At 41.2% G+C, this 27,310-nt stretch overlaps 2 protein-coding genes across 3 annotated transcripts in view; both read left to right on the top strand.

Moving 5' to 3' along the window:
* Window positions 1-27,310, top strand: part of LOC147244225 (protein unc-13 homolog B-like) — a 65,034-nt gene that overhangs the window by 20,254 nt on the left and 17,470 nt on the right. Inside the window, exons 6-16 of one of the 2 annotated variants that reach the window (XM_086186917.1) lie at window positions 1,816-1,889; window positions 2,221-2,278; window positions 2,598-2,627; window positions 4,259-4,469; window positions 17,525-17,815; window positions 17,913-18,003; window positions 25,150-25,196; window positions 25,395-25,473; window positions 26,281-26,355; window positions 26,472-26,691; window positions 26,959-27,186. In XM_086186917.1, coding sequence (XP_086043043.1) covers window positions 1,816-1,889; window positions 2,221-2,278; window positions 2,598-2,627; window positions 4,259-4,469; window positions 17,525-17,815; window positions 17,913-18,003; window positions 25,150-25,196; window positions 25,395-25,473; window positions 26,281-26,355; window positions 26,472-26,691; window positions 26,959-27,186 — 1,404 coding nt within the window. Of the gene's footprint in view, window positions 1-1,815; window positions 1,890-2,220; window positions 2,279-2,597; window positions 2,628-4,258; window positions 4,470-5,723; window positions 15,652-17,524; window positions 17,816-17,912; window positions 18,004-25,149; window positions 25,197-25,394; window positions 25,474-26,280; window positions 26,356-26,471; window positions 26,692-26,958; window positions 27,187-27,310 lie in introns of those variants that run through there. The other variant, XM_086186915.1, reaches the window with a different exon arrangement.
* LOC147244226 (uncharacterized) lies at window positions 21,648-24,219 on the top strand. The gene has a single exon (XM_086188217.1). It carries the CDS (start codon window positions 21,964-21,966, stop codon window positions 24,217-24,219), a length of 2,256 nt encoding a protein of 751 aa, XP_086044343.1. The 5' UTR covers window positions 21,648-21,963.

Here is a 27,310-nt window from a genome sequence, read left to right as displayed (position 1 = left end):
AAACCCAACCATTCTCTTGGTCCCCAATCACCCAGGCTGCCATTTCTCGCAACTGAGCTGCCCAGTAGTAATATTTTAGATTAGGTAAGTTCAGGCCTCCCTTCTCTTTTGCTGACATCAGTACTTTCAACCGTATTCTTGGTCTTTGGTTTTCCAAATGAATTTTAATATTAATTTTTCTAATAACTTAAATATAGATTGTGGTACCAAGATAGGGAGGGACTGGAATAAGAACAACAGTCTCGGTAGGATATTCATCCTCACCAACTCTATTCTGCTAAGTAGTGACAGCGGGAGCTCATCCCATCTATTCAAATCCTTTTTAATTTCTTTAATCGGTTTGTCATAGTTAGAGGAAAATAATTGTGTGGTTTTAGGTGTGAGAAAAACACCAAGATACCTGAATCTCTGCTTGGATCTTCTAAAAGAGACCAGATCATCTAACTGAGAAGGCCAGTCCCCAACAATCATCATGGCTTCTGATTTGTTTGTATGAACTTTATATCCTGACACTTTACCGTATTCATTAAGATCATGTAAAAGAGCAGGTACAGATGTAATAGGATTTTCCAAAAAATATTAATGTATCATCTGCAAAAAGTGCCAGTTTATGTTGGTCACTTCCTTCATCAGGTATTCCCTGTATGAGGGGATCAGATCTTATCAGTTCGGCTCGCGTTTCGATGCTGAGAGCAAACAAAGAAGGTGACAAAGCATCTCCTTGACGTGCGCCACGTCCCAGTGGGAAAAAATCGGAGCGGTGCCCGTTTACTCTCACCCTAGATCTTGGGGTTTTATAAAAAGTTTTAATCCACCTCACAAAGATGTCTCTGAAGCCCATTAAATGTCATTTCTAGTGAAGATTAGAATTATGATATAAAATTCATGTTCCCTGTAATGTCGCAAATCATACTGCAGTTGCACCATCAGTCCATACAATCACAGTTACTTCTTTATTTTTCCCAATAGTGCAGAGTGCAGCCCTCCTGGACCTCTTCATGTGGTCTGTACTATTCTCCCTCCTTCCACCCTGCCTGCTCTGTCTGGCTCAGGCCTTGTTGATCAGAGGCATCAAAGTTGAAGCAGGGTGTCCATATGCTAAGTAGGAGCAAGCACCCCCCCCCCCTTTTTTTTAAGAGGAGACCTTTCATGGTTGCAGGAGGCCACTGTGGCACTGCCATTCATGAAAGCTGTGTGTCTTTGAAGGGCTGGCCTTTGTGAGTGGGTGGCCTTTAACGTGCATCCTGCTGCAGAGCAGGGTCAGTCCTCATGAGATCTGGGAGTGATGTACAGTACCAGTAGTAGATTCTTGTGGCGAAGATTTCTTGATACTGTAGGAGACATATCATTTATCTATCCATCTATCGATCGATTGATATCAAATTTAACCCACTACCAACTGAATGTTTTAGAAATCTGGCTGATAATGTGTTTCTTTCAGTTTATTTTAAGGCTGCAGTTAAACATTGTTTTCATAACCGATTCATCTGATTACTCTATAAAAATGTGTCTTAAATCCTTATATTTAAGAGTCTGGAACCAACAAATGTTTGACATCTGTGCTTGTAAAAAGACAAGAAAACGATGAGCTGATCATCTACGTGGTTGGCGGTTAATTTTCTTTCCGTCAACTAATTGATGATATTTCGTATCTCTTTTCATGGATTCTGCTAAAATGAGTTCTTTGTGTCTGTCACTTTTGGACAATGGATGTTTGCTACTGCGGGTTAATGGCTGTCACCAACTATTCAAAAAAGTCTCGTAAGGAATTTAAGAGGTTTGAATGTATGATGATGTCATATGTCTTCTCACCAGACATCCCAGATGATGAGGCACAGTACTGGACAGGCAAACTGGAGCGTATCAATACCATGGGAATTCATGATGAGGTAAAGAACATTTAAGTTTTTTCAGAATGAATGAAATATTATTTGCATGAAAAAAGTGAAATCAGAAAAAAACATGGAATTTTGTCTTTTTTGTGTATGCACTGTGCCCCTGTACTTCAGGACACGCTGGCCTTTAGACTCTGTGCTGTTTCTCATTAGAAAAGCATGTCAGTCACTTCCATCATCCTCATTTCAATCAAACCAAACTTCCTCATGCTAATAATCCCCGATTTACTTTGGTTTGCTAATGCTAATGGAGTTGTGCTTGTAAATTAACAAATAAGAGGAGAACATACTTGACGCCTGCTGTTTTTCTCTCTCTCATCCGTAGTACTCTCTCCAGGATGATGTTGAGAGCCATCCACTGCCTCTTGCAGCCTCCCAGTGCTGTGAGTGTGCCCCCTGATACTCCTCTCAGCCTGTAGATGGCGCCCAGTCTCCACCTTCCTAGCTCATACATTATTGCCTCTCACACCATTGAATCACAACCGAACACAGTATTAGTTCAATCTTCTTAATCATTATCAAATTTAATCCACTCTAAATTTGTGAATCTCACTATATGTATCAGTTTCGATGGGGTTCCTGCTTTCTGTCACTATTACTACACAAACACACACACACACACACACACACTTTTGGTTTGTTCTCACAACCCCTGCTTCCTCTGATTGTACCTCTCACCTGTAACATCTGCACTTCCACCAGGCAACTATTTCGGATGGGCTGACCCACTGAGTATGTAATCTTGATCAAATTCTCCTCCTGGCCATACCTCAGTACCCTCTGCATGTCCCAGTACCTCTATTACCCAGTAACATGTACTCCATGAAGTTCCATACATTAATAATTTTCATCGTCAACTTTGTCCCACTTGTACTTGCTTTTCCTCTTGGTTTCTTCGACCCCCCTCTTTTGGCCCTTTTGACCACATTCCTGATCTTGTTGACAATCTGTGCTGGTTTTATCTGACATTTATAACCAATTTCTATCGTAAATTATTACTTTAGCATGCATCCCCAAAATAAGTCTTTGCTGTCAGAAAAATCAAATCAAAACAGGAATATGAATGTAACTCCCTCTCTTCTTCTCTTGTAAATTGCAGTTACATCTTCAAACTGACAGGTGGCAGCATCTGTGTCCCTGTATCCAGGGGTCTAAGAAGTAACATTAAGAATTTAATATGATCTAAAAATAAGGCTTTAAAAGGTATTGAATTTCATCAAAAAATATTGTTAATTTAATTGACAATTTTTTTGGTCTTTCATGGTGTTAAAAGAATGCCATGACATCACAATTGAGTTAGTTTTTTTTTGTTTGACGAGTGGACAGCCGTACAGGTACAGTTAACATCAGTGTGCTTGAGTCTGCTGACACTCTCCCTTGTCAGGAGGCCTGGCAGCCACCTCACAATGTTCTAGTGTTGTTATCAACCTAAATGAGCAAAATAACTGAGTCAAGCCACATACCAGCCAGTGACCGTGGGGTTTGCTGCTGTTTGTTCCAAAAACCTTTCAAGCTGAAGGCGTTATGGACTCTCACAGCAGCAGTGCAGAAACACAATGTATATGCTACAGCCCAGCAGCAGTAGGTATGAGTTGCATAGTCCTGTGCAAAGGGAAACATTTTCTTCTCAGTTGTGTTAAAAATGCCTTAAAAAGCCTTGATGAAACATAAGGGGTGTCCTTGACATTGAAACGCCCTACTTCATTTACTCTGACATATCGTCAAGAATCAGTTTAACCTCCATCGTCTCACTTTATCGCTTTGAAAAGATAACCCACCAGCTCAGCTGTCCCCTCCAGCAGACCTTGTGGTTGGTGCTCTAAAGATGGTTTCTGAAGAGTTGTGTTTGGGGATGCCAAGACCTCCTCTTATCAGGCATGATTAGTGTACCTTTTGAAGTTGCACTGTAGAAATGCCTGCAAATTCACCCAATGATAACATTTCAGTTTGTGATATTTATACAGATAATTTTTTTTTTTTTTTACAGTGTGTGAGAGTGAATGCTAATTAATTTCTTAATTAAATGAAATAATTTCTTCTGGTTGGAAAAACATAAAGGTCTCAGTCATGTAGGATTGTTGATCCACCTACGGAAGCCTATATCTTCATGTACCGCGAATACAATTGTATTTACAGGATAACATGTTAAGAAGCGTATTAGACTGAGTGCTTGCGTGTATAAAGGAGAAGTTGATAAACCTGGTCTTCACTGACTCGTCTTTATCTGGTGTTTCTCCTCGGATGGAAAAGGTTTTGAGTTGGGTGCATCATCAGCCTTCCAGCGGGTGGAATGATCAGGGAGAATGAAATGTGCTTATTGAAGGAAAGACGTTTCATTCAGCTCTTCCATATTCTTGTTGCAGCTTTGGACGACCAGGACAGTGCTGTAGACGACCGGGACAGCGACTACCGCAGTGAGACCAGTAACAGTCTGCCTCCACGTTACCACACAACGTCTCAGCCCAACTCTTCCATGCACCAGTATCCCATGGGTCCTCGGTCACAGCACCACATAGACTCCTGCGCAGACTTGGTCCACAGTTTTGACCTGGACTATCGGGATCAAAGAAGCAGGTAGACACACTGTACAGCATCTCACTCAGGCACCCAAAGCTTACAGCTCCCGATTTGGTTGGGTTGAACTGTAGAGTTTTAAATGTGTATCACAATAAGGAGAAATATACGAAGGCCTTCGAATGTAATCGATTACAACACACACACACAAAACAAAAAAGAACAGAATTAAAGCAGCACCTCTGATAATGTCAGCCAAATCCCTCACTGGAATTCAGAAGCATCCATCTCCTTGTTGTCTTTTCTTCTTTTGCCTCAAGAAGACATTTTGATTGCCAGACTTCCTTTTATTTCCTTCTGATAGTTTGTCTAAGAATGAAGGGATCTGAACTCTGTGAGCAAACCCTGTATCCTCACAGGGTTCTTCAATGAATGCTGTGGGACAAAAGTGGAAAAGGCCCCAGGACGAACAATAGTTGACTCAAATGAGTGCGCCATTCCCTCCATACTGCTCACACCGCTCTGCATATTATGTGTATTTACATTAAAGATAATAATTGCAGGGGATGTCATATTATTATATTATATTGTAGCAGAAGGAAAGTTATCAGCCCCCTTGACTTACTTCTAATGGTTATTTGCTTAACGCACAGCATCGGTCGATCCCTAGTTTTGGTCTGCAAATCAAGAACTGGGTTTAATTAATTTATTGCATCATTAAAACCGAAAACCTCATCGTTCCTGCTCTTTTTGTCCTGAGGGTTTATGTCATTCCTGGTTGTTAAGTGACCCAGACCTTGTTTTAACCATATCGGCAGTCTGGATTGAACATTTCTCAGTTGTAGGATGAATTATGGAAGTAGTGAAAATCATGACTTCTTAATTCACACAGGTGCATGCTAATATAGGGGTCCACGTACATACGATCCAACACATGCATTTCAGTTTTATCATGAATGTTTAACATTTTATTTGTCAGGCAGTTATTTTTTTAATGTAATTTAACTTTCTCACATCAGTTTAATGAAGTTATTACAAGATAATTTCTCCCTGCTATACTTTATATTATTGATTCATCTGTTGCACTTAATACAAAAGTTGTAATCAGATGATTATAACTGTTACTCTACCGAGCATTATTGTCTTAACATTTGCATGAAATGTTTGTCTTAATTTCTCGTTCTTTGTCATATTGATATACTTGTGTTTTGCATGTTTTCTTCTTATTTGTTTTCCTCTTTTTCTGTTCCTGTCTTTTTCTCCATCTTCCCCATTAAATATATCCTTAAATGTAATAAATTTAACTTAATGTAGATCATTAAACCAGAAAGGAAGAGTCCGAATTATACCTGTAGATTCTGACATGGGGTTTGAAGACTGGGAAAACAAATACAAAGGGCAGGGCAAGCCTCAACTGAGTGACTTCTTAGATGATCAGGAAAACAACGTCATCCTTCGAATGGGAAGACCCTACACTGAGCCATCATCACACAGCTCAGTCCATCAAAATACTCAACGAAGTGGTTTTCTGCCTGCCACCTACCCTGAGGGTTATGAAACTATTGATCGTCGACGAAAGAAAAAAATACGGGATCCAGGAGGGTTTCTTGGGTTACAGGCTGACAAAATGAGAGAAACTTATCCCTCTGACCTTGCACAGCTCCGTGAGAAAAGAGCAGAGATGTTTATGCAACAGGTAGCAGAGATGCAAGAAGAGGAGGAACGTATGCCGTCATGCCTCAGGCCGTACAAGAATGGGCTTCTCTACAAGACGCGAATGTGGGCTAAAAACGAGTTGGACAACACTTTAGAGAATTATGTGGCTTACAAAAAGGAGCAAGAAGCGAGAATGAGAACACGGTTTGAGTTTGATGTAATGGATTGTGACTACTCTCTAAGAGCAGAAGAGGATATCGATGATATTGCCTTTGACTCAGAAGATTTACTTCCAGAGAACACAAGACATTTCAAAGATAAGCACTCCTATTCATATGAGAGTCAGTTGGAGAATTCTCAAGGATTCAGAGAAAAGAAGTGTGGTCGGGCTAAAATTGGTGGATGGGTTCCAGAGGCAATGCTTTCTCCTGTAGAGGAACCAAGTGATGAATATGTAGACCCTATGGATGAACTCCAATGTCTAGTTGAAACTGTTTCAGAATACCTTGCTGAAAAAGAGGAGGAAATCAGCAAGTATGGTTCCCTTCCTAAATCAAGCAAATCCAGGTTATCGTCTCTAGGTAGCAATAGAACTGATTCTATTGGAGAAGATCAAAATAGTTCAAAAGATCCTAGAGGAGAAAATCAATCACATGCTCCTGAACAGGGCATTTCGGGTGTAAAAAATGCCATGTGCTCCTTGTTTAGTAATCTCACTGACAAAGTTGGTGGAAGTCCCAAACAGCCTGCCGCATGTGCACCAGCGTCCTCTCCACATCCATCACAATCAGGACTAACAAAACTGTTGTCCTTTATTCCCAAATCAAATAGTTCAGCTCCGGTAGCTGTTGTATCTCCAGTTGAGACTTCCCCTGACAATCCATTCACTTCTTTGCCTTCTCAGCCACCACACAATGCCAAAACACAAAGTCACAGTCATGAAGCAAAAGCAGCTCCCCCAAGGACTCATGCAACTACAAAAACACCCGAGGTTGTAGCCAAACCTGAGAATGCTCCAGGAAACTCAATCTTGGGAAAATTAAATCCTTTAAAGCTCTTTTCAGCAGAGGATGTTATTAACTCTTCGGAACACAAACAGCCAACCACATATTATCAAGGTCATATGCAACTTGATGAAAATAGCATTCATCAAGCCAGAGGGAGGAAATGTGAAAGAGCTGGAAGTTTAACACAAGAGAAACATTTTTTACAAAATCATAATGAAAAAGTATATGAAAAACCAAACTCCACAATTTACAAACAAGAAAGCGTGCCTTCAGCAGGACCAGCAAGGCCTGCTGGTACAACACAGTCAGAAAGCACTGGGTTCTTTAGTCCTTTTAAACGCTCATTAAGTTCATTGATCACACCTGCCAACCCCTTTCCACCTCAAGGAGCTCCACCTGTGGCTGTTTATCCAATGTTTAGATCCTCAGAAGATCCTGGACTAGCAAAGCAGCCAGAGGACCCATCGTTGAGTTCAAAAGTTAAACCTCCTTTCCTCTCCTCTGAAAATGTCTCAACTCAGCAATGTCCCAAAGCAGAAGGAGGCTTGCTCTCTGGTTTTTTAAAGTTTGCATCCAGTGAAGATGTTAGTGCCTCAACAAAACTGCACAACCCAGAGCAACCATATCATGAATCAGCTTCAGCAGCCTCCAGCGCCTTAACACAGAAATCTGCTACATCCCAAGAAAACACAGGAAAAGGATGGCTCTCCAGCATTTTAAGCCCTGCCTCTGCTCCCTCTGGTCCAAATCAAAATTTTACCAGAAATCATCAATCTCAAAACAGCAATGTGCCATCAGCCTCACATGCACAACATACATTAAATCAAAAACCAGCAACAGCGCGTCATGAAATGCAGCACCAAGCTCCTACTCAACCTGAATCGCAAAATTTTTTGACAGGTTTGTTTAAAGGAAGTTCTGCTGAAAACATCTCTCATGTGAGCTCTAATCCATCAAAGGAAGGAGGACTACTATCTGGACTTCTTAAATTTGGCTCCTCTAGTGACCTATCTGGGAATTTGCCACAGCAGGGTCCCCATAATCATCAGTCACCCAGGTGCAATAAATCCCCAGAGTTGCCAAATAACCCCCCGCCACAACAAAATACTCCGGGTACTCCGATGGGGGGCCTGCTCTCAGGGCTATTGAAGTTTTCATCAGCAGAAAATAAAACACAAACTACACAGCTTTCTGAAGCTGAAAATCAGAGGAACAATCCTGGCCAGTACCCCGTTCAGCAAAAAAATTCAGATGAAACTGAGCAAACACAACCTGCGCAAAGGAACTTTCTGTCTGGCCTTCTTAAATTTTCCTCCTCTGAGAATATGTCAAGCAGCCAAACAGTTCAGCACCATCACCAACAAAGTGATGTTCAACATAGTCAACAGGTCTTGAATCAACAGAATACGCAAGGACTTAATCGAGGCCCTCATTTCAAGAATCGAACGTCCAGTCAACAAGTAGACCCCCCAGAAATGAATAAACCGGGCTTTACTCGACAACAAACTGTTCCACTACAGCAAAAACCATCCCAGCAGAGTGGTCTTTTTTCTGGTCTATTTAAATTTGCTTCAGCAGATAATATAAATGCTCAACAGCACCCACCAGTCCAACATTATGGAATGGCCTCAAGTAAATCTAGCAATGAGCAAGCAAGGACAGGTAACATTGCAATCTCTAAACAAAATCAACCACAAACAAGCACAACAGAAAAAACAACCAGTCTTTTTGGACGTTTCAAATCCTCCACAGAAGATATGGCCCAACAACAACAGCCCAGTGTAATTCATGAGACACATCAACAGAATAAAGTACAACCCCAGACTGGTCCAAAACAGCAGGAGACAGCAACTCAATCTGGAGTTCTTTCTGGCTTATTTAACAAGTTAACAAAATCACCTGATAACAAAGACACAACCTGCCAGACAACAACAGCACAATCATTGCAACAGAAAGCAGAAAATTATACAGTCGCAAGGAGGCCACCATTGCAGGCACAGTCACACACTAACACTATGGAACAGTCACAAGAACTTACTGACAAAGAGAAGAGGACACCTCAAACCACCCAGCAAGGGTTTTTCTCAGGACTGTTTAGCAAAAAAATAACGGAGGAATCTTGTACCAATAAACAAACAGAATTTTCAGGTCAGAGAATGGAGAAAAGTGCACCCTCAACTGAATTCACAGAGTTTCATTCCAGTGCTGCATCAGAATCAGGAAGAGCCTGCAGTCAAACTGTTGTTTGTGGTTCTGTCAATCCAGCACAGAGCAGACATGCTTTTATTAGTGCACCTGTGTCAATCCAGTCTGAGAGTTTAGACTTGAGAACATCAGCTACTTTTGCAAGATCTCTTCATAGTCAGCCAACATACTCCTCAATCAGTGCAGGTAATTTATCTCATTTATATTATTCTGCTTCTCCTCATCCAGTTCACCCTTTGGCATTTAGTACAGGAAATATCCAATCCCTTGCTCAAAGCCATACAAATTCTTCAATGACGACCATGGAGCCTTACATTGGTGGGAGCACTCCCTCTTTGTTTGGGACAGCAAGGGAAAACCTGTACCAAAGTCAGCTGTCCCCATATGAGACAAGTCCCTCTTACGATGAAAACCAGTGGATCCGTGGAAGTACAATATGGCAGCAGTTTCAGAATGAGTCTCTGAATTATCAGTTTCAGGAAGAGGGTCGAGGATATATCCAAAACTATGAGGGTATGTCATCACAGGCACCCTCTGTTTGCTGCAGCTCCTCAAATATCAGTCAACCACTTCATTCCTCTACCCAATGGGAAGGTGTTTGTCACCCAGAGCAAATTAGAACCTATCAGTGTGAGGGAGACATGATTGAGGATCCATATGCCAAGAAGAAATTATGCAACAGTCTCGAAGACCTGGAGAGCAGGGAGTATTCATATAATAATGAGGGTGCTTTAAACTTAACAACTAAACAGAGTGTTGAGAAGTTTGGCAAATTGCACTCATGTAATTACGCCAGCTCTTATAGCTTGAATGGAGTTTCATATCATGAAGGCTATTACGAGGAGACAGCACCAAGTTTATCTTATTCGGCTAACTGGCAATGTGGAATGGATAATGCAGTCCTGCACAATTTCCACACAGATGGCATGATCCATCAGAATCAGTTTTTCAATAAATCTAGATATCCTAACTATCCTCAGAATGCCAATGCTGAGATGGAAGATTCCTTGTACCTTGATGACACTGAATGGTATCAGCAGTGGCTTATACTGTTGGAGCAAGGAATGTGGTGGCCAGCAGAAGATGGTGACTGTGGCTACTTTGTTTATACTGATCATGAGTACATTTATGCCTTGCTCACAGATGCTGCAGGTGAATATGTGTATGCATGTGCTCCTGAAGACGAGTCTTTAGGAGATGCACAAACATTCGATGGCTTTCCGAGTGCTTTGCTGTACAATGAAATGGTTTTAGTCTGTGGCTTTAAAATTCCGCTGTATAACGAGGATGAGCTCCTTTGGTTTCCTGGTCAAGATCACAGTGATCCTCAACTCCTGAATGCTCCCTTAGATTTGTCTGCTGCCTACAGAAAAGGTAATCAGATTATGAATTTAAATCTAGAGCAGTTCTCTCAAATGTTTGAAAATTCATTTCTGTCACAAGGCCAACAGGGTGTAGACTTTTCATCTTACAGATTAAACAAAGTCAGAATGGATCCAAGGCAATCTAGTTATGCTACTGAAGACCAATCCAAATATGTTATAGACCTATCCTGCCATAATAAAGATTATATTGGCCCTAATTGGAACAACCAAGCAATGAAAGCATTTCTTGCTCAGAAGGTCTCTGTTTCCCTCAACTCAACTCCTACTACAAATTCCAATCACCAAGTACTTTACAACTGTTACCAGCCTAGCACACGAAGACGTTCATCTACTGGTGTCACAGTGAAGCATATAGATGATGTATCAGAAGAAGACTGGAGGAAGAGAGTGATTCCAGGAGAAGTGCAACCCAATCGTCAAGTCAAAAAGATTTCTTCCCTCATATCCTCTTTTGTGGGCAAAACATCACAGGTGGAATCAATAAAAAGTAACCTTTGCCCTTCTAATCAAAGGGTACCTGATGATACTCCTGACAAACATTCTAAGAATGTGTTTTCAACAGGTTTTCAAAGTCTTAAGTCAAAGATCATCAAGGAAGAATCTTCTGCTGTTGTGAATCAACCAGAAAGTGTTCAACAACAAATACAAAGGCCACCTACCACACAGGGAAGAATTTTGCCTGCGGTACCAACAACTGCCCAAGTGACCCACCCACCGCCACAACCACATACCAGTTCACAGAAACCCAGACTGTCACGTCAGACCACAATGGTCCAGCAGGGAACCCCACCAACACAGTCAAATGTCAGAGTGCCAATGGGATCTAAAGAATCTCAAGTTAAACCTGGGCCCTCTGGACATTCGGCAGATAATAAACCAGCTAATATACCAGTAGAGAAACCATCTGAACAACAACAGCCAGGTTTCATGAACTTTCTGAAGTCTGCAGTCGGAATAGAAGAACCCAAGCAAGAGCCCCAGAAAGGTTCTCAGACAGCTCTCAACCAGCAATGCAAATCTGGTAGCACCACTTCCTTACCAGGAAGTACTTCCTTACCAGGAAGTGCTACTACAAATAAAGAAACTCCAGGAGTGTCAAATATCTTTGGATCAATTAGCAGCTTATTTAGTGCAGAGCCCTCTCCACCACAGAAACCGGAAATGAAACCTAGTTCCACTGACAGTTCACTTGCATCAGCATCTAGGCCAAAGGGTATCCAGAGACAAAAAACAATGGCACAAGGTGCTACATCAGGACAAGGACCAAGCCAGCCTCCAGTCACAAGCACATCCCAAATATTAACTCCCAGTTCTTCCACTGGCCCTGCTACAACCCAATCAGACAGTACACAACAAACAGACAGTACAAAACAGGAAAACAAAACAAAACAAGCTGGTGGACTATTTGGATTTTCACTTGGAGAAATGCTTGTGGGACCAACAACAACTTCCCAATCTGGACCATCGCCTACTGCTACAACTCAACAAGAAGAATCACTTGGTAAAAGTATTTTATCAATATTTAGTGGCCCAAGTCCTCCGCAGACAGCACCTAAAGCTGAGCAAATGTCTCAGGTTAATCTACCAAATACAACTCCACAACCTCCTCAACAGGAGTCACTTGGCAAAAGTTTACTATCAATGTTTGGAGGGTCAAGTTCTCCACAACCTCCTCCTCAAAACAAGCCAAATGCTGAAATACCACAACAGGGATCTCTTCCTCAAAAAGACCAGCAAACATCTGGATTCCTCTCCATGTTTGGTGGTCCCGGTACTCAACAATCTCAATCGCAAACAGGATCTCTTTTGGGGGGAATCCTGCCTGGGCCATCAAGTTCAAATGAAAGCCCAATGAAGGGACTGTTTTCGATGTTCAGTGATCCTCCACAGACTCAGCCACCAGCAACCTCATCACAACCACAGAGAGGAGGTCAATCACAAACCCAAGTACAAGGGAGGCCTCAGAACCAATCCACATCACAGCCTCAACCGCAAGAGGAACAACCATCCATTCTGGGAGGGATATTGGGTGGGTTGTCTAACTCTACTGAGGGCCCAAGAAAATCTTTGTTCTCAATATTCAGTGGGCCCACTACCCCACAACCACCAGGTGCTGGAGGAAATACAAGTATGTCTACCACCCCAGGAACTGCTGCATCCAAAGAACCTCCTAAAAGTATACCCCCTGTTTTTAAGGATGCCGTACCGCCTCCAAAAACAACTCCAGACTCCTCACCTGCGGCTGGGACTGCTAGTGAAGGGCAACCAGACGCTTCTTCTCAAATACCATCTGTGTCCACTAGCCATGTAGCAGCTACAAGTGAACAGTCAAATGAACTGTCTGGCAGCAAAGATAGTAGCACAAACCAAGTTCATACTAGCTCATCCATAGATGCTACTCTAAAAGGTTCAACAAATAGTGATGGGGCTGCCACGGAATGTATAACAGCCCAAAAGGAAACACACACAGATGGCAAACCCCTGGATTCTGCTCCTCCTAAAGAACCAACACAGTTAGGCCAACAAACCGCATCTTCACAAGTGGGATTCATTTCAGATAGTCCAGCCAAAGGCTTGTTTTCATTATTTTCTGGGCCCAGCACAGAACCTAGTGTCAACCAGACAGGCCCCTCACCAACAGGGATAGCACATGGATCATCAGGCCCCAAGGATCCCCCAGGCAAAAGTTTGTTTTCTGTGTTTGGAGGATCATCCCCTGAGGCCAGCTCGCAGTCTGGTAGCTCTTTGTTAGGGGCTATGTTTGGAGGCTCTTCACAGCAAACAACCTCCCAGTCAGGAGGATCGCTCCTAGGGGGTTTATTTGGAGGGCCTGCTTCTCAGACAGCAGGACCCCCTCACACAGGTTCCACTAAGAATGAAGGCACTGCTTTTCAGACATCTGGACCTCAAGTAGGTGCATCTTTACTTGGTAATTTATTTGGCGGATCAACGCCCCAGACTGTTGGATCTCAAACTGCGGGATCGATTTTAGGAGGAATTTTTGGAGGATCAGCAGCATCAGCCACAGCCTCACAATCTAGTGGGCCTTTGAGCGGATTATTTGGAGGGACTGCTACACAAACTCCAATGCCTCAAAATAGTAGTGCTGCATTAGGAGGTTTTTTGGGAAGATCACCTCAAACAGCGACTGTGCAGACTGGTGCATCTCCTCAGGGTGACACTTCACCTGCATCAGTTTTACCTGCAACACCTGCTTCAACTGATGCGCCAAATGATAAGGACAAAGAAAAGTTAAATTCAGCTGTTTCTACCACTACTTCAGATATAACTGTCCAACCAAAACCAGGGGATGACAGTAAAACACTTCCAGCTCCAAATAGTCAGGAAATATCTGTAACAGGCATTGCTACCGAAACCAAAGAAGAGCCTGATTCTGTTGGAAAAGCACTGCAGCAACCTGACTCAGTTCAGTGTCCTGAAGTAGGGTTGCCTAAAACTGATAGTACCAGTGCAGATGCTCAAAGCCAAGATGTTGGCAAGTCAATCACAGTAACTAGTGATGTTAAATCTAAAGATTCTGAATTTGGTACTGGAGCACATGAGCATGCAGGATCAGAACTTTGTCAGTCTAGTCAAGATACAGTGCCAAGTAAACAAGAAGAGGAAAAAACAGTCACTGAATCAACAACTCCTGTGGTCCAACAAATACCCCCAGGGAGAGACAGTAACTCATCAGGTCCTCAGCAGTTGCATAATAAATCACTTTTTGGAATGGGAGGATCAACACCTCAAGCTGCTACTGGTCAGACTGGATCATCGCTATTAGGAGGGATTTTTGGAGGGTCCAACTCTCAGTCAGCAGTCCCTCAGACAGGGGGATTGCTAGGAGGTTTATTTAAAGGGCCTGAACCCCAGTCTGGTACTCAAGCCACCGCAGCCACCGCAGCCACCGCTGGAGGGTCAATATTGGGTGGGATGTTTGGAGGAGGATCCACTGCCAAGTCCGCAGGGCCCCAGACTGGTGGATCTATATTGGGTGGGATGTTTGGAGGATCTGCACCAACAGCACAGTCTGGTGGTTCCTTCCTTGGGGGAATGTTTGGAGGAGTTACTGCTCAGACTGCAGGATCACAAACTGGAGCATCAATACTCGGGGGAATAGGTGGGTCCTTATTTGGTGGAATGGGGCAATCACCTAAGCAGTCTGAACCGATGTCATCTGAGCCCAAGCCAAAACCTAGTACTGCTCCACAGCCACAGATTAAGCCTGAAAGTGCACAACCAACAGTATCTCTATCTGGCACTGAGGCTATTTCAGTTAAAACGGTGGACTCCACCCTACCAGATAATGCTCAAGAAAAGTCTGGTAGCTTGTCAAGTAGTATTACGGTGGCAGCTGAGGCAGATGGCTCAGAATCCTCTGCTGTCACAAGTCCTTCACTAAACACAACATGTAACCTCACACATCAAGGCAGCAGCACTGAAAAAGAAAAGTCACCTTTGGAAGGAGAAAAGCTACATGAGGACCCCTTGATCATTAAAGGAGAGTCTGGGTCTAATGATAATGATAAATCTGTCCCTCCTGATGTCCAAAAATCAGAATCTAATACAGCCCCTCATCCTGATCAGTTGCCCAACAATGCAGAACCACCACAAGCTAAGCCTCTGTTTGGCTTTATATCAGCCCAAAGTGATGCAGGAAAAGCTCTTGGATCTTTATTTTCCCCTACAATACCATCAGGTACTTCATCAATGCCTCAAACAGAAGCAGGCAGTGCTCTTTTTTCAGGATTAAAAACTTTATCTGGAGGCCTGTTTCAAGAGGAAAAACCTGTTGCTGGAAAGCAAGAGCCACTCACCACTTCATTATTTGGGACAAAGATAAGTTTTCCTTGGCAGGCAGAGCCACCGAAGCAACAAGCTACTCCAGTTGTAACATCTCAACCAAAAACTGACCTCAAGCCAGCAAGTGGTCAAACACATATCTCACAAAATTTTGCAACATCTGATGCCCTAAAAACTGAATCGGTAGGTTCTACAGATGATGTAGCCAACCCCAAAATTTACATCTCCACTCCTGAAGTAGATCCTTCAGCATCCCTCATCCCAAAAGAGAAGGAAAGGGCTGTAGAAGCATTACCCTCTGCAGGTGCTACCACTGGAGTGCAGCTGGACAACCAGTCCGAGAAGGATCTATTGAGTGCAAAAAGGCTAGTAAAAGCATAATAAATGGCACACCATTTATGATGCGTTAACATTTTGGAAAACATGTGTTCTCTGTCCAGCTCTTCAGTCCTTCCCCACTAGATTAATTCAATCTTAGCTTCACGATTTGTCTGTGTGTGTGTGTGTGTGTGTGTGTATTCTTTTATATGGCCATTTTCACCTGTCATTTCACCTGTTGACAGAATTCTAAGGTCACACTGTTTTTTTCGCCCTATTTCGCATTTAGAAACAAGACACAAACATTGAGAAACAGATTTTTAGCATAATACCTTGTGCATGTATGCTGAAGGGCGTTTTATATTTGTTATGTTACATTTAAGTTTTGGACAATGAGAATCCATTTATTGATTTTTATTGTACTGTATATAGATGCTAAATAGGGGGACTTAAGGTGTTACCTATCACACTTTGCTGCCAAACAAAATATATTCCTTTTTATTTTGTCCTGGATCATTTATGAGTAATTGTACCTTATCATTTATTAGTTTGGTCAGAAGAAGAGTACAAGAAATAACAAGGACTGAATTAGGGTTCAGCTTCTGTACTCACATTTGCTATCTGACTATTAGTCCTCATCATTCGACAAGTATTTTGAATTAACTTTTAAAATGTATGTATATTTTGTTTCAGCATGGAATTCTGATGTGTGCTTGCTGTTTATTAATTCACTGTTACAAATATTGGTTATAAAATCCCACGAATGATAAAGTGCCAAACACATAGCTGCAAATTCATGTTTGTAGTGTGAACATGACGATATGTAGAAGTAGAATATATGTCTAAAATGAGATGTAGCAGTACAAGGGAGATATTATACCTTAAACCACAAAATAACATTCTTGATATATATATGGTGCAATTCTGTTTGGAAATTTAACTGTAATGTAGAAAAGGCATATGCTGTGTATGATGCACATGTGCGAAAAATTATCATATTTTATTATTTTCAACACGCAACAGCCTCCCAGCAAGGTTTGGCATCTCTTTGGGTCATTAGGTGCAACGTGTGTACATGGTCTGTCACAATAAATACTACAAATTATATTTCCACAGTCTCTGTAGACAGTTTTAACAATAACAACAGTGTAATCAATATATTTTATTATTTACTGTGCACATTGTGGGTTTTTGACATACAAATTACTCAGAGCTGGAGATTCTGCAACCAATATTAAGGACCAGATTGGGAGTGTGAATAAGATGATAACTGGCTCTGGACTTTGCCCACTAATGTCATATACTTAATACTACTACTACTTGATATTACCATCAGAAATTTAAGATGTCATGGTTATTGGTCAGTACTGCTTTATTGTGGCTGTCCTTGTATATACTCCACTGATTGACCTTTTAGAAAGGTTACTATTGAAAGTAGACCTGGACTAAACTGTACTACAAATTATTTTTAGTAGATGGGTGGGGTTCTTACAACCAAAAATCTGAAATTTGTGCCGATTGTGTCATCGGCAAAATGGATGGAAAAAAAAAAAGCTAATCCTAAAATTAGAAGTTGGAATAACGTTTTTTGTGTAACAATCCCCACTTATCTAACTTTAGATAATGGAGACATTTAAACCACAAAATAACCTAGAGAGAAAGTTTTTTACTCTGCTCTAATTCCATTAAAAGTATTTTAACTTTGAATATTTCCCTCAATCCTCTGTCATCATTGTAGTCCAGTGGAAAGTAGTCGCTTTGGGTCATCAGGAAACCTGAGCCAGACCAGCTCCCAGCTGAGTGAGACTGGCCAGGAGAGCACTGGAGGCTCAGAACTGGAGGAGTCCTACCACTCCTACCACAGTGCCGGATTTTACCCCGCTTCCAATGGGCAGGCTCGCATAAATGAACATCCTATCACGAATGGACACTCCATCTGTGAGAAGGATATGCAAAGGCTGTCACCTGAAGTAGGGAGAAGCTTGAAACATGAGACGCCAACAGAAAAAGGCTTCTCTAAACTCCAAAGGTACATTTGCCGAAATTTCAACTCAGTTTTGCATGATTAAGATCCACAGGGATGGATAGACTTGACCCTTTTCTGCCTCTGTGCTCATGTGATCCAGGTTCCATGATGATGGGCCGCCCTTACCCTTCACCCCATCCAGAGTTCGTTGGTTGAAGGCCATTAATAAAGTCACAGTGCAGCTCCGGGAGGTAAGTATTGTTTTTCCTCTATCAATATCTTATCTTTCCTCATCTCAGCCTCTACTTCTATACCCTGCCACACCTACACAGAGATTGCACATGTGCAAGCACAATTTTCTTTTTGGTTGAGTTTAACCTCTCTGGTAGTTCAAGACTTGTCTTTGATAGGTGGAAATTAAGGTACCACTTCATATCAGTTCTCTGCTACAACACTGTATTTTTTTTTCCATTATTTGGAGCGGCATGGCTCAGAGGTAGAGCGGCCATCTAGCAACCTAAGGGTGGTTGGTTCGATCCTCACTTCCCCTGATGACCATGTCAAAGTGTCCTTGAACAAGATACTGAACCTCTAATTGCTCCTGATATGTAAGTTGCATGGCAGCTTGCACCATTTGTGTGTGTGTGTGTGTGTGTGTGTGTGTGTGTGAATAGGTGACTGAGATGACAGTATAAAGCGCTTTAAGCACTGCTGTTGTAGAAAGGCACTACTGTATATGAATCCAAGTTCTTCCTCTGTTAAATAGACTTTCAAATCTTTAACCCAGATGGAGAAAAAGGCAGTAGTGTTGCATACCTTCATCTTTCAAAATGCTAGCCCCTCGTTAATGTCTGGGAAATAAGTTATACTTCATTTACAACTGTGACTTAATGGTTTATGAATTGGTTACCAAGCAAGTAATAACACACAACAACCATCAATTAATGCTTTATAAGGGGAGACTTGTTGTAAAGTGGTACCTAGACCTCACAGTTTTACTAAAAAAAATACAGATTTATGCAACCACCTTTCAGTGCATGAATTGTTGTTTGCTTCAGAGGAGGTTGAATTGCATTGCTTTGTTTTATCATGTCAGGAAGTGTGTGGCAGGTGGGCTTGATAAAAACATTAGCTTCTCTTTACCCTGACTGGTGACTGTCACTGCAGTAAAGGAGCAGCTCAGAGAGCCGCTTACTTTGCTCTATCATGATGATTGGTTTGCATGATTTGAACAAGCGATGTAAATATGACTAATTGATCCCAAGAGCATTATAGTAAAGCAAAATGAAAGCTCTGTAAGTGTCACTTTTAGAATGTAGAAACAGTCCTAGTCTTAGAGCCTCTGATCAGCTTTGTGCTCGAATACCAGATTGAGAGGAGATAGAGGAACGGAGAGAGAGAGAGTGCGGGGAGAGCATGCTGGAGGGAAGAGGGAGGGAAGAGCAGCCGCTTCCCCGGGAGGATCAGTGTGTGATTGTCTATCACTATCATACTTGCCACTCCAGTCATAATAAAGAGAAACTCAGCACTTTCACATCTCTGTCAGTTTAAGAGGATTTCCTGCTTCGACTGAGGCCGTGCAAGACCCTCAGTACATCTGCGAGGGATTCTGTCCACGTAAAATTCAGGGGTCTTGCAAGATGAAATCTACAGGTTCTTTTTGATTGTCATTTTGTTTGTCATTTTGACCTGCAAGGTAAGGCTTTATTTATTTGTTATTTTATAGAGGAAATGGAGAAGTTCTGCAAAGTGTATTTAGATAAGATATATATTGTGCTACATGAAATACGTGGTAATATGTATATCTTTGGATAGTGCACGTTCATAAACAGGTTTGACAAAGGGCTGGGTATCAGGAAAACATGAATATCATGATATTCAAAAGCCCTTTTTGATAACACGATATTTTTATGTAAATTCACATGTATGATTATGAAAATAAAGTTTCATCAGTCTGGTCTTGCATGGTAATGAGCAGCATAACTAATTTTCTTCATATTTCCAATGTTTCATCTTGTAAGATCTCTGATCTGATATTTGCTTTTAGTACAGCAAAGTTGTATATCACGATTCTTGATATGGGAGATACTGTAATTCACGATTGCATTTAGAAGATATTCAATTTAGATATATATCACCTAGTACTGTTTGAATCCTCACTTGTTTTTTGTATAGTTTTTTTAATCAACACTTTAACAGAAACTGTAATAATTTTTTTAGTGTTTAACTGAGAAATTTGACAAGCAAGTTTCTGCTGTCATCTATAGTATTGAATCATGTTTTCTTGCTAACTAAAATTTTTAAAACAGTTCTTGTGACTTTGTACACATTGGAGAAAAATATGCAGTAATCATGAAAAACTGTCAAAGTCAGTCACAATTTAGAAAATAATCATATAAACGTAGCATAACTGTCAAGACGATTCACCGCCTTATATGTCATGAGAGCAACAGTTCAGTTGGTTTAGCAGCACGTTGCTCCCTAATTTCATCCAGCACAAGCAACTACATTAACACATGAAGTTACTTAGAAAAAAAATCAAGTAATTAAGGAATGATATAAAGTAGTAGCTCTTATACATGATGTACAAAACTCAACTTGGTACTCTTGTACCACAAGGGCAGTCATGTAAAACCAACAAAACCCTGACGATGTAGTGATGTAATCAACGAGCCTTCCCCTCTGTAACAGACTGACCTTTCCTCCTTTGTTATATTATTAGCTTTAGCTGAGCCATATCTTAAACCTTAAAATACTTTACAGTGAGATATAACAAGAGAATATGCAACAATTTCAATATACAAACAGAAAAAAAGTAAATTAAAAAAAACTACACTTAGAAATTATTATAAGTAAGTAATTAACAAAATCAACCTCTCATATGAAGCACTTGTAAAAGGTTATTTTTGTGTGGATTTTGTCCAAGGCTTCACTGTTAACCTCTATGTGAATCCAAGACTATAATTAGGAAACCTTCTCCAAGGCTGTTTTACCATGTTCATTCACAGAGAAAAAGGAAAACTTTTTAATATATTTGTGAAAGGTGATTTGAACACAAAACTGAGGAAGAAATGTCAAGAAACACCCAAAAGAACTTGAGTTTTAGCAAATTTTAAAGTTGTCACTTTAAATGATTTCTACAGGTTGATATTGTCCTGAGGATCATTTCAGTTTAAGGACTGGCCACATTTCATTTTCTTCTTCTACGATTAGAAACAACGGTTACACCATAAAAGCCTCATTCCTATCAAGTGAGCAACATGCAGCATTGCATTTTAATAAAATTTTAAGATCTTACATAATGCCATTAGATTGATTTCTGCTGGATTTGAAGACTCTTTAGTAATCCCTGTGGTAAATATAGGGACATTAGGGTTGGGACTGAGCAGTGTATGGCTGCTGAAGAATGACATGACCTTAAAGGAGAGATGTAACCTGCCATCTAATTGTTGTGCTGTCTCCTCAAAGCATTCTAATTATAGAGATCCAAGCAGCTGCACGGTGTTCATTCTCTGAGTTGCCACTCTGATATCGAGGAGATCGGCACAGTGTAAAGAAACACTGCCTAATATATGTCCATACTGTGCTGGGTGATGTCGTTGCTTACGGTGGCCTAGAGTGGTCTCCCTATTCACTTGAATCAGGTTTATTGGAGCTGGGAGACGTCTTCAATGTACAAGGAAACACAAATGAATGTAAATGTTAAGTATCCCAATATAACTGCAGTATGGTACACAGTTACATCGTCACATTTACGTCCTGCGTTACTCTCTGGTGCAGTCCGGCTTATCAGTCACCAGGATAGGCTAAGATAATTCCTGTATTGCATGGGGAAATGAAGTTGAAGAAAATATATATTCTTGACTAATTTTATATCCTGCAGGAGTTTGCTTCAGGGTCTGTTAGTGCCTGAGGGGCTTCACCTTCATTTGAGCTTGCTTACTCTGTTGATAATAGAAGTCCAATAAGTAAACACTATAACTTTTGACATTTTTGGAATATGGTGAAAAAAAAAGTTTTGACAGTTTCTGACAGAATGACAGCCGATCAGTGTTTTGTATTTAACAGCATTGTCTTGTCAATTATGATGCAGGTGCTACATTTGAAGTTTAAGATGGTCGCTTATGCCAGCAACATCCTAAAGAGAACTCCCTGAGGTGGTATTTCTTCCGTGTGCGGAAATACCTAATCAAGGAATATAATTCTCAGAAATGTTTCCCAGAGCAGACCTCAGTGGACAGGATGAGCCCCACACCACAGAGCTACACTCCCTCTCACCGAAGAGGCAGAGCTTATCGAAGAAGAGAGCACAGAGTCCAAAAGTAGGGCAGAGTTTGCATAGAAAAATGGAGAACTTCCTGCTTGACCCAAAGATAGACTCCCCTCATGACCTGCCGTCACTGGACACAACTTGCAGTAAAGGTGACCTCGACCAGTTGAGAGAAAATTGTAGTTCTGATTGCCAGGCTGCCATTGTGGAGGATACTGTACCCAGCGTCATTCAAATAACCAATAATGAAGAGGAAAAGGGGGACGAGGATGCAGAACAAGGCTCTAGTAACATAGTGGAACATATACTGAAAGAGCTGAAAGGCATAAACAAGATCCAGGAGGAAATTTCCGACCTAAGGCAGTATTTGACATCTGTGCGAGGCTCAGTGGATGAAGTGTCTTGTTGTGTTGATGCAGTGCTAAGTGAAATTGGTGAACTGTACTCTGGGGCTTCAGCTGCACCCCAACCCAGTCCAGGTACTAAAACTCCCTGCATTAGGAGACGAAGCCTAGGTAGACAGAACGCCATCACATCCCCTCATAAGAGCGACATCTCTGCAGTGTTGTCTCAGGAAGGCCACAGGGAAGATTCTGGAAGCGTACTATCTCACGGGTCACCTAAACCATGGACTGTTGATGGAATCATTCTCCAATCAGACCAGCAAAGAAAAGAAGAGAACTTATTACAGAATTCAAACCTGCAGATGCTCGGCTGTACAAAGCCTGACATTTGCTATGTGCAGCTTCGTAGAGGCCATGACTGTCAAAGTAGCAGTTCCTTCTCATCATGTAACAGCTCAAACTGTCTAGAAGCAGGCTTTCTTTCTGGTGACATGAAGTATGACAAGTGGTCTTTGGCTTATCGACAGAACAGTACAAGTGGAGAAGGAGGTTGGAGTGAGGAGGATATCTCTTCTTGTGCTAACAGCAGAGAGGAGCTTGACAGTTTTATTGGCGTTTGGGACAGGTGTACCACAGAGGAGACACAAAGCAGCACACCGGGTCAGTCTTCACACAACAGTTCCGAACATCTTTCATTGCTGTTTGGACATCATAGCAGCTCTCCTTCAACATCTCCCAGTTTGGTAGACCGAAGGCTCAACAGACTAAAAAATGATGGAGGAAATTTGGATTGTGACTGTGCTGTAAACTGCCCTTACTCCAGAAGTTCTGGTTACCACATCATGGATGCCTGTGTAAACCAGGACAGCAGGCCCTCGAGGAGCGTCAGTTGCTCAACTGTGCTGTTGACGGACTTTGATGATGGCTACTTGGAGACGCAGCATTCAGTATGTGATGACTGTCCATCATCTGGTGACACTCTTGATCTAAGTTCTGCTGAGAGTTTGGACAGGGAGTGGACAGATCACAGCATATGCAGGGATGAGCCGAGAGAATCTTGGTCACCGGAATCTTCTGAAATAGACTCTGAGAGTACAGCCAAGACACCCAGTGTAGATTTTGATATAACAAATTTCAGCAAGGCTGTGCTCAGTTTCAGGTCGGCTTTAAAAGGGGCTTTAAAAAAGTTAGAAGGATCCAACTCTGAAGGTGTGGAGGATGATAATTCTTTTGAGACATCTTCATCACATGGGCAAGCCAATGAGGAGAGGGGCGGTACAGATTATACAGAGCAAGAAGTTAGTCTAATGGAGGATCACACCCAATTAGGCTCTCCAGTGGAGGCTTTGGTCTACATGGATGACACAGAGGCACATGAGAACTTGTCATGCTCCTTTCAAGCATCCCCCCAGGACACAAGCCTCTGCCCCCCTGCTCCTACTGAGTGTCATTCAGTAGACTTTTCAAGGTGCAAAGCAGAATTTTCAACTGATTTGGAAACATCCACCTTTGACAATATGTCACATTATTGTCCAGCAACCCAGGATGAGAGTCCACAGAATTCGGTGCTCAGTGCAGACGAGATACGCTTAAGTCCAATTAGTGAAAACCACATTCTAGAAGACGATGGCTTAAGAAAGCAAATTGATACCAGTCACAAAGAGCGGATAGCTAATTTCCAGCGCATTCTGAGGGAAAAGAGGTTGACACGTCATACACAATCCAAGTCTGCTCCAGGGTCCCAGGGGTCTCACAGCTCTCAAGGGTCTCACGGATCTCAGTCTCAAGAAGAGTTCACCCCTGGTAATTATCAAAAGGATATTTTCTCTGACATCACTGGAGAGGTCAGTTAAAACAGCAATAAGAATGTAATGTACAATGTTTATAGCATTGTGATATATTGCTGATTTTAGAAGAAATTCCTGGTTTCCCAGTTGTGCCTCCTTGGTATGCTCAACCACAACATGATTGAATTTAATTCCTCTTTTTCTTTTTTTTACAGAGATTTGGAGAGATGATTATCAGGTTATTCATATATCATTAGATTCATATTTAATTCATTGGTTTGTTTGTTTGTTTCTTCTGTCTGTTTTAATATTTTATGTGTCTTGTCTTCGTAGAAACAATGAACTACATTTTTTTTAATTAAAATGGTCACATTTGTGCACACACTTAATCATAATACATTGGTTTGCATTTATTGTGCTAATGCTAATATTACTGTTTTTTTGTATTGGTAAATATATAAACTATTGGATAAGGCCTCATCACTTCCATCACCAAAACAGCTTTTTGTTGTTGTTTTTTTTTGTTCTTTTTTTGTTTTTTGGATAAATTAGTGGTGAATTGTCAACTTGTGTTGAGAAAATGTGCTTCCTCAATTTAGTCATTTCTTGTGCTAATGTTGCTCGGAAACGTGCTTGCTGCTAGCCTTGCTTTTTTAAATATTGTACATGGAGATTGTTTCCCAAAACTGTTGGTGAGCAGAAAATACATAAAAAAACATAAAGAATAAGATTGTTGTTCTTGTGAGATGCAACGGTTTCCTCTGTTTTGTAGCTGTATAATGTTGGTTCACCCCTCCATTTCACATGACATTTTGTTCATTTTGAAGATCGACATTTGCTTGAGTCTGTGTTTGAAAGGAATGGCCACATTTTCTTACTTTTTCTGTTCTGTAAAATCAGAGAGGTGAAACTCAACCAAAACTAACTTATGTCTTCTCATATGTCGTCAGCCTTCATAAGGTTTCATCCTGAATTCTCGCATTTGGAATCTTTTAGGTTCGCCATGATGAACCCATTGCTAGACAAGCGTGGGTCAAACCCGGGTAAGTCATATAGTTTGCATTTGTTTGGCAAAACAATATGTCCTTTTCTTTTTATAACTGTTAGGTTGTTTTTTTTTTATTCAATATGTGTAACGAAATGTGTATATGAATAATAGTGGGGCAATCTTGAAAGCCCTTTTGATTACAGTAAGGAAAAACTACTTGATTTACTAATATCCTGTTTTTGTCTGTACACAGTGGTGGATCGGGTCTTTATGGAATCGACAGCATGCCAGACTTGCGTAAAAAGAAACCAATCCCCTTGGTCAGCGATGTGGTCAGTAGTAGCATCCTTTGCTGGACATGATAGATCGATGTCATCTTGTTTTGTTTTGTTCTTTCTCTGTACATGTGTGTCTTTCTACTTGTGACCACCACAGAAGTCATTCTTTTACCGTTAAATTTGAATATAGGACGAGCTTGTTATCAACAAATGGAGAAAAAAATGAACTCAGTTTGCTAATTTCTCTCTCCCTCCTCTCTTAAACCCGAAACTATTCTCCACAACTCTCTTGAATGCATTCACTCTCCTTGGTCAGGCTATGGTAAGTTAATAGAACCCAGTAGAATATCACGTTGGACAAACAAAACTATAGTTGCCTCAAAAAAAAAACCAAACCTGTCTACAGCATGTTGTTCTCTTTAGTGGCAGATCTTTTGTTTGATATAAATCAAAACACTTGCATGCATCCCCTTCATCAGTTTTTCTTTCTGCTTGATAGTTTTTTTTTATTATTAAAACATATAATCAACAAATCCTTCCTCACACTTTGGTTTGTATCTCCCATCACCTACTTAAAATTACCAATTACTCGCTCTCATCGCCCTGCTGTTTTATATATCCGATTGAATATTTATATTTTTAGTAATCTCCTCTAATAGTTGCTTAAAACTAATAATACTCACATGGTTTTTCTGATCATCATTGGGGCAAAAAATAACCCAACTGACAAGCCTTGTAACCATTCTGGTAACTAACCATAGCAACCTTGATTTTAATAACATTTTGGGAATATGCTGAGTTATGGGTTGTTCATGCCTTTATTATGCTGTAACCTACCTCAATTTTTTGTCACCCGTTCAGTCCCTCGTCCAAGCCAGGAAAGCAGGGATCACGTCTGCTATGGCCGCAAGGTCTTCAATCAAAGACGAGGAGCTGGTGAGAAGAGCTCTTTAACTTCAGGATTGAATGACTCCAGCCTTGTCGGTGACCGTCACAACCTTTTCCTTCTGTCTCTTTCTCCAACCCTCTTCATCTAAATGGAATTATTATAGAAAAACCATGTGTACAAGAAGACCCTGCAAGCACTCATCTATCCCATATCCTGCACCACACCACACAACTTTGAGGTTTGGACTGCCACAACGCCCACATACTGTTATGAGTGTGAGGGATTGCTGTGGGGAATCGCCCGCCAAGGCATGCGCTGCTCCGAGTGTGGGGTCAAGTGTCATGAGAAGTGCCAAGAACTGCTGAATGCTGATTGCCTACAGCGTGAGTACAAACATTTTACCATTAGCACGAACCCAAAAGATGGGTGACTATAGTTGTTTTTTAGCATTTTACTGTCAAAACAACTGTTTTCTCAAAAAGAGCTATGCTAACTTCTCAGTGGCCATGTATAAAAGAGAAGGGTGTCGTCTGTTTTTACTTGAGGGACAATCAACATTAAATGTATTTTCCAAAAATGTAGCCTGTTCCTTAAAGACACATTGTTTTAAAATGACATCCAATCTGTAATTATTCCTGTTGAATGTCCAGGTGCTGCAGAGAAGAGCTCTAAACATGGAGCAGAGGACCGGACCCAGAATATCATCATGGCGATGAAGGACAGGATGAAGATCAGGGAAAGAAACAAACCAGAAATTTTTGAGCTCATCAGAGAAGTGTTTGCGATCAGTAAAACCATACATGCTCAGCAGATGAAGACCATCAAACAGAGTGTACTGGATGGCACTTCGAAGTGGTCCGCTAAGATCACCATCACAGGTATCCCACTGACACAGATCAGCAAAAAAGTTCATTTATCCATCATTACTTTAACCAGGAACGTCCCATTGCACTGTGGTCACAGGACTTAAGAGTATAACTGATTTTATCATTGATATTCAGC

This window comes from Aulostomus chinensis, chromosome 19 (assembly GCF_037954235.1).
Source record: "Aulostomus chinensis isolate RoL2024-O1b breed Wild chromosome 19, RoL_Achi_v1.0, whole genome shotgun sequence".
Classification (NCBI taxonomy): Eukaryota; Metazoa; Chordata; class Actinopteri; order Syngnathiformes; family Aulostomidae; genus Aulostomus; species Aulostomus chinensis.
This window is presented reverse-complemented; position numbering and strand designations above follow the sequence as displayed.

Excerpts from the sequence above, each read along its gene's own strand:
- LOC147244226 (XM_086188217.1), top strand. The coding sequence starts at position 21,964 with ATGTTTCCCAGAGCAGACCTCAGTGGACAGGATGAGCCCCACACCACA.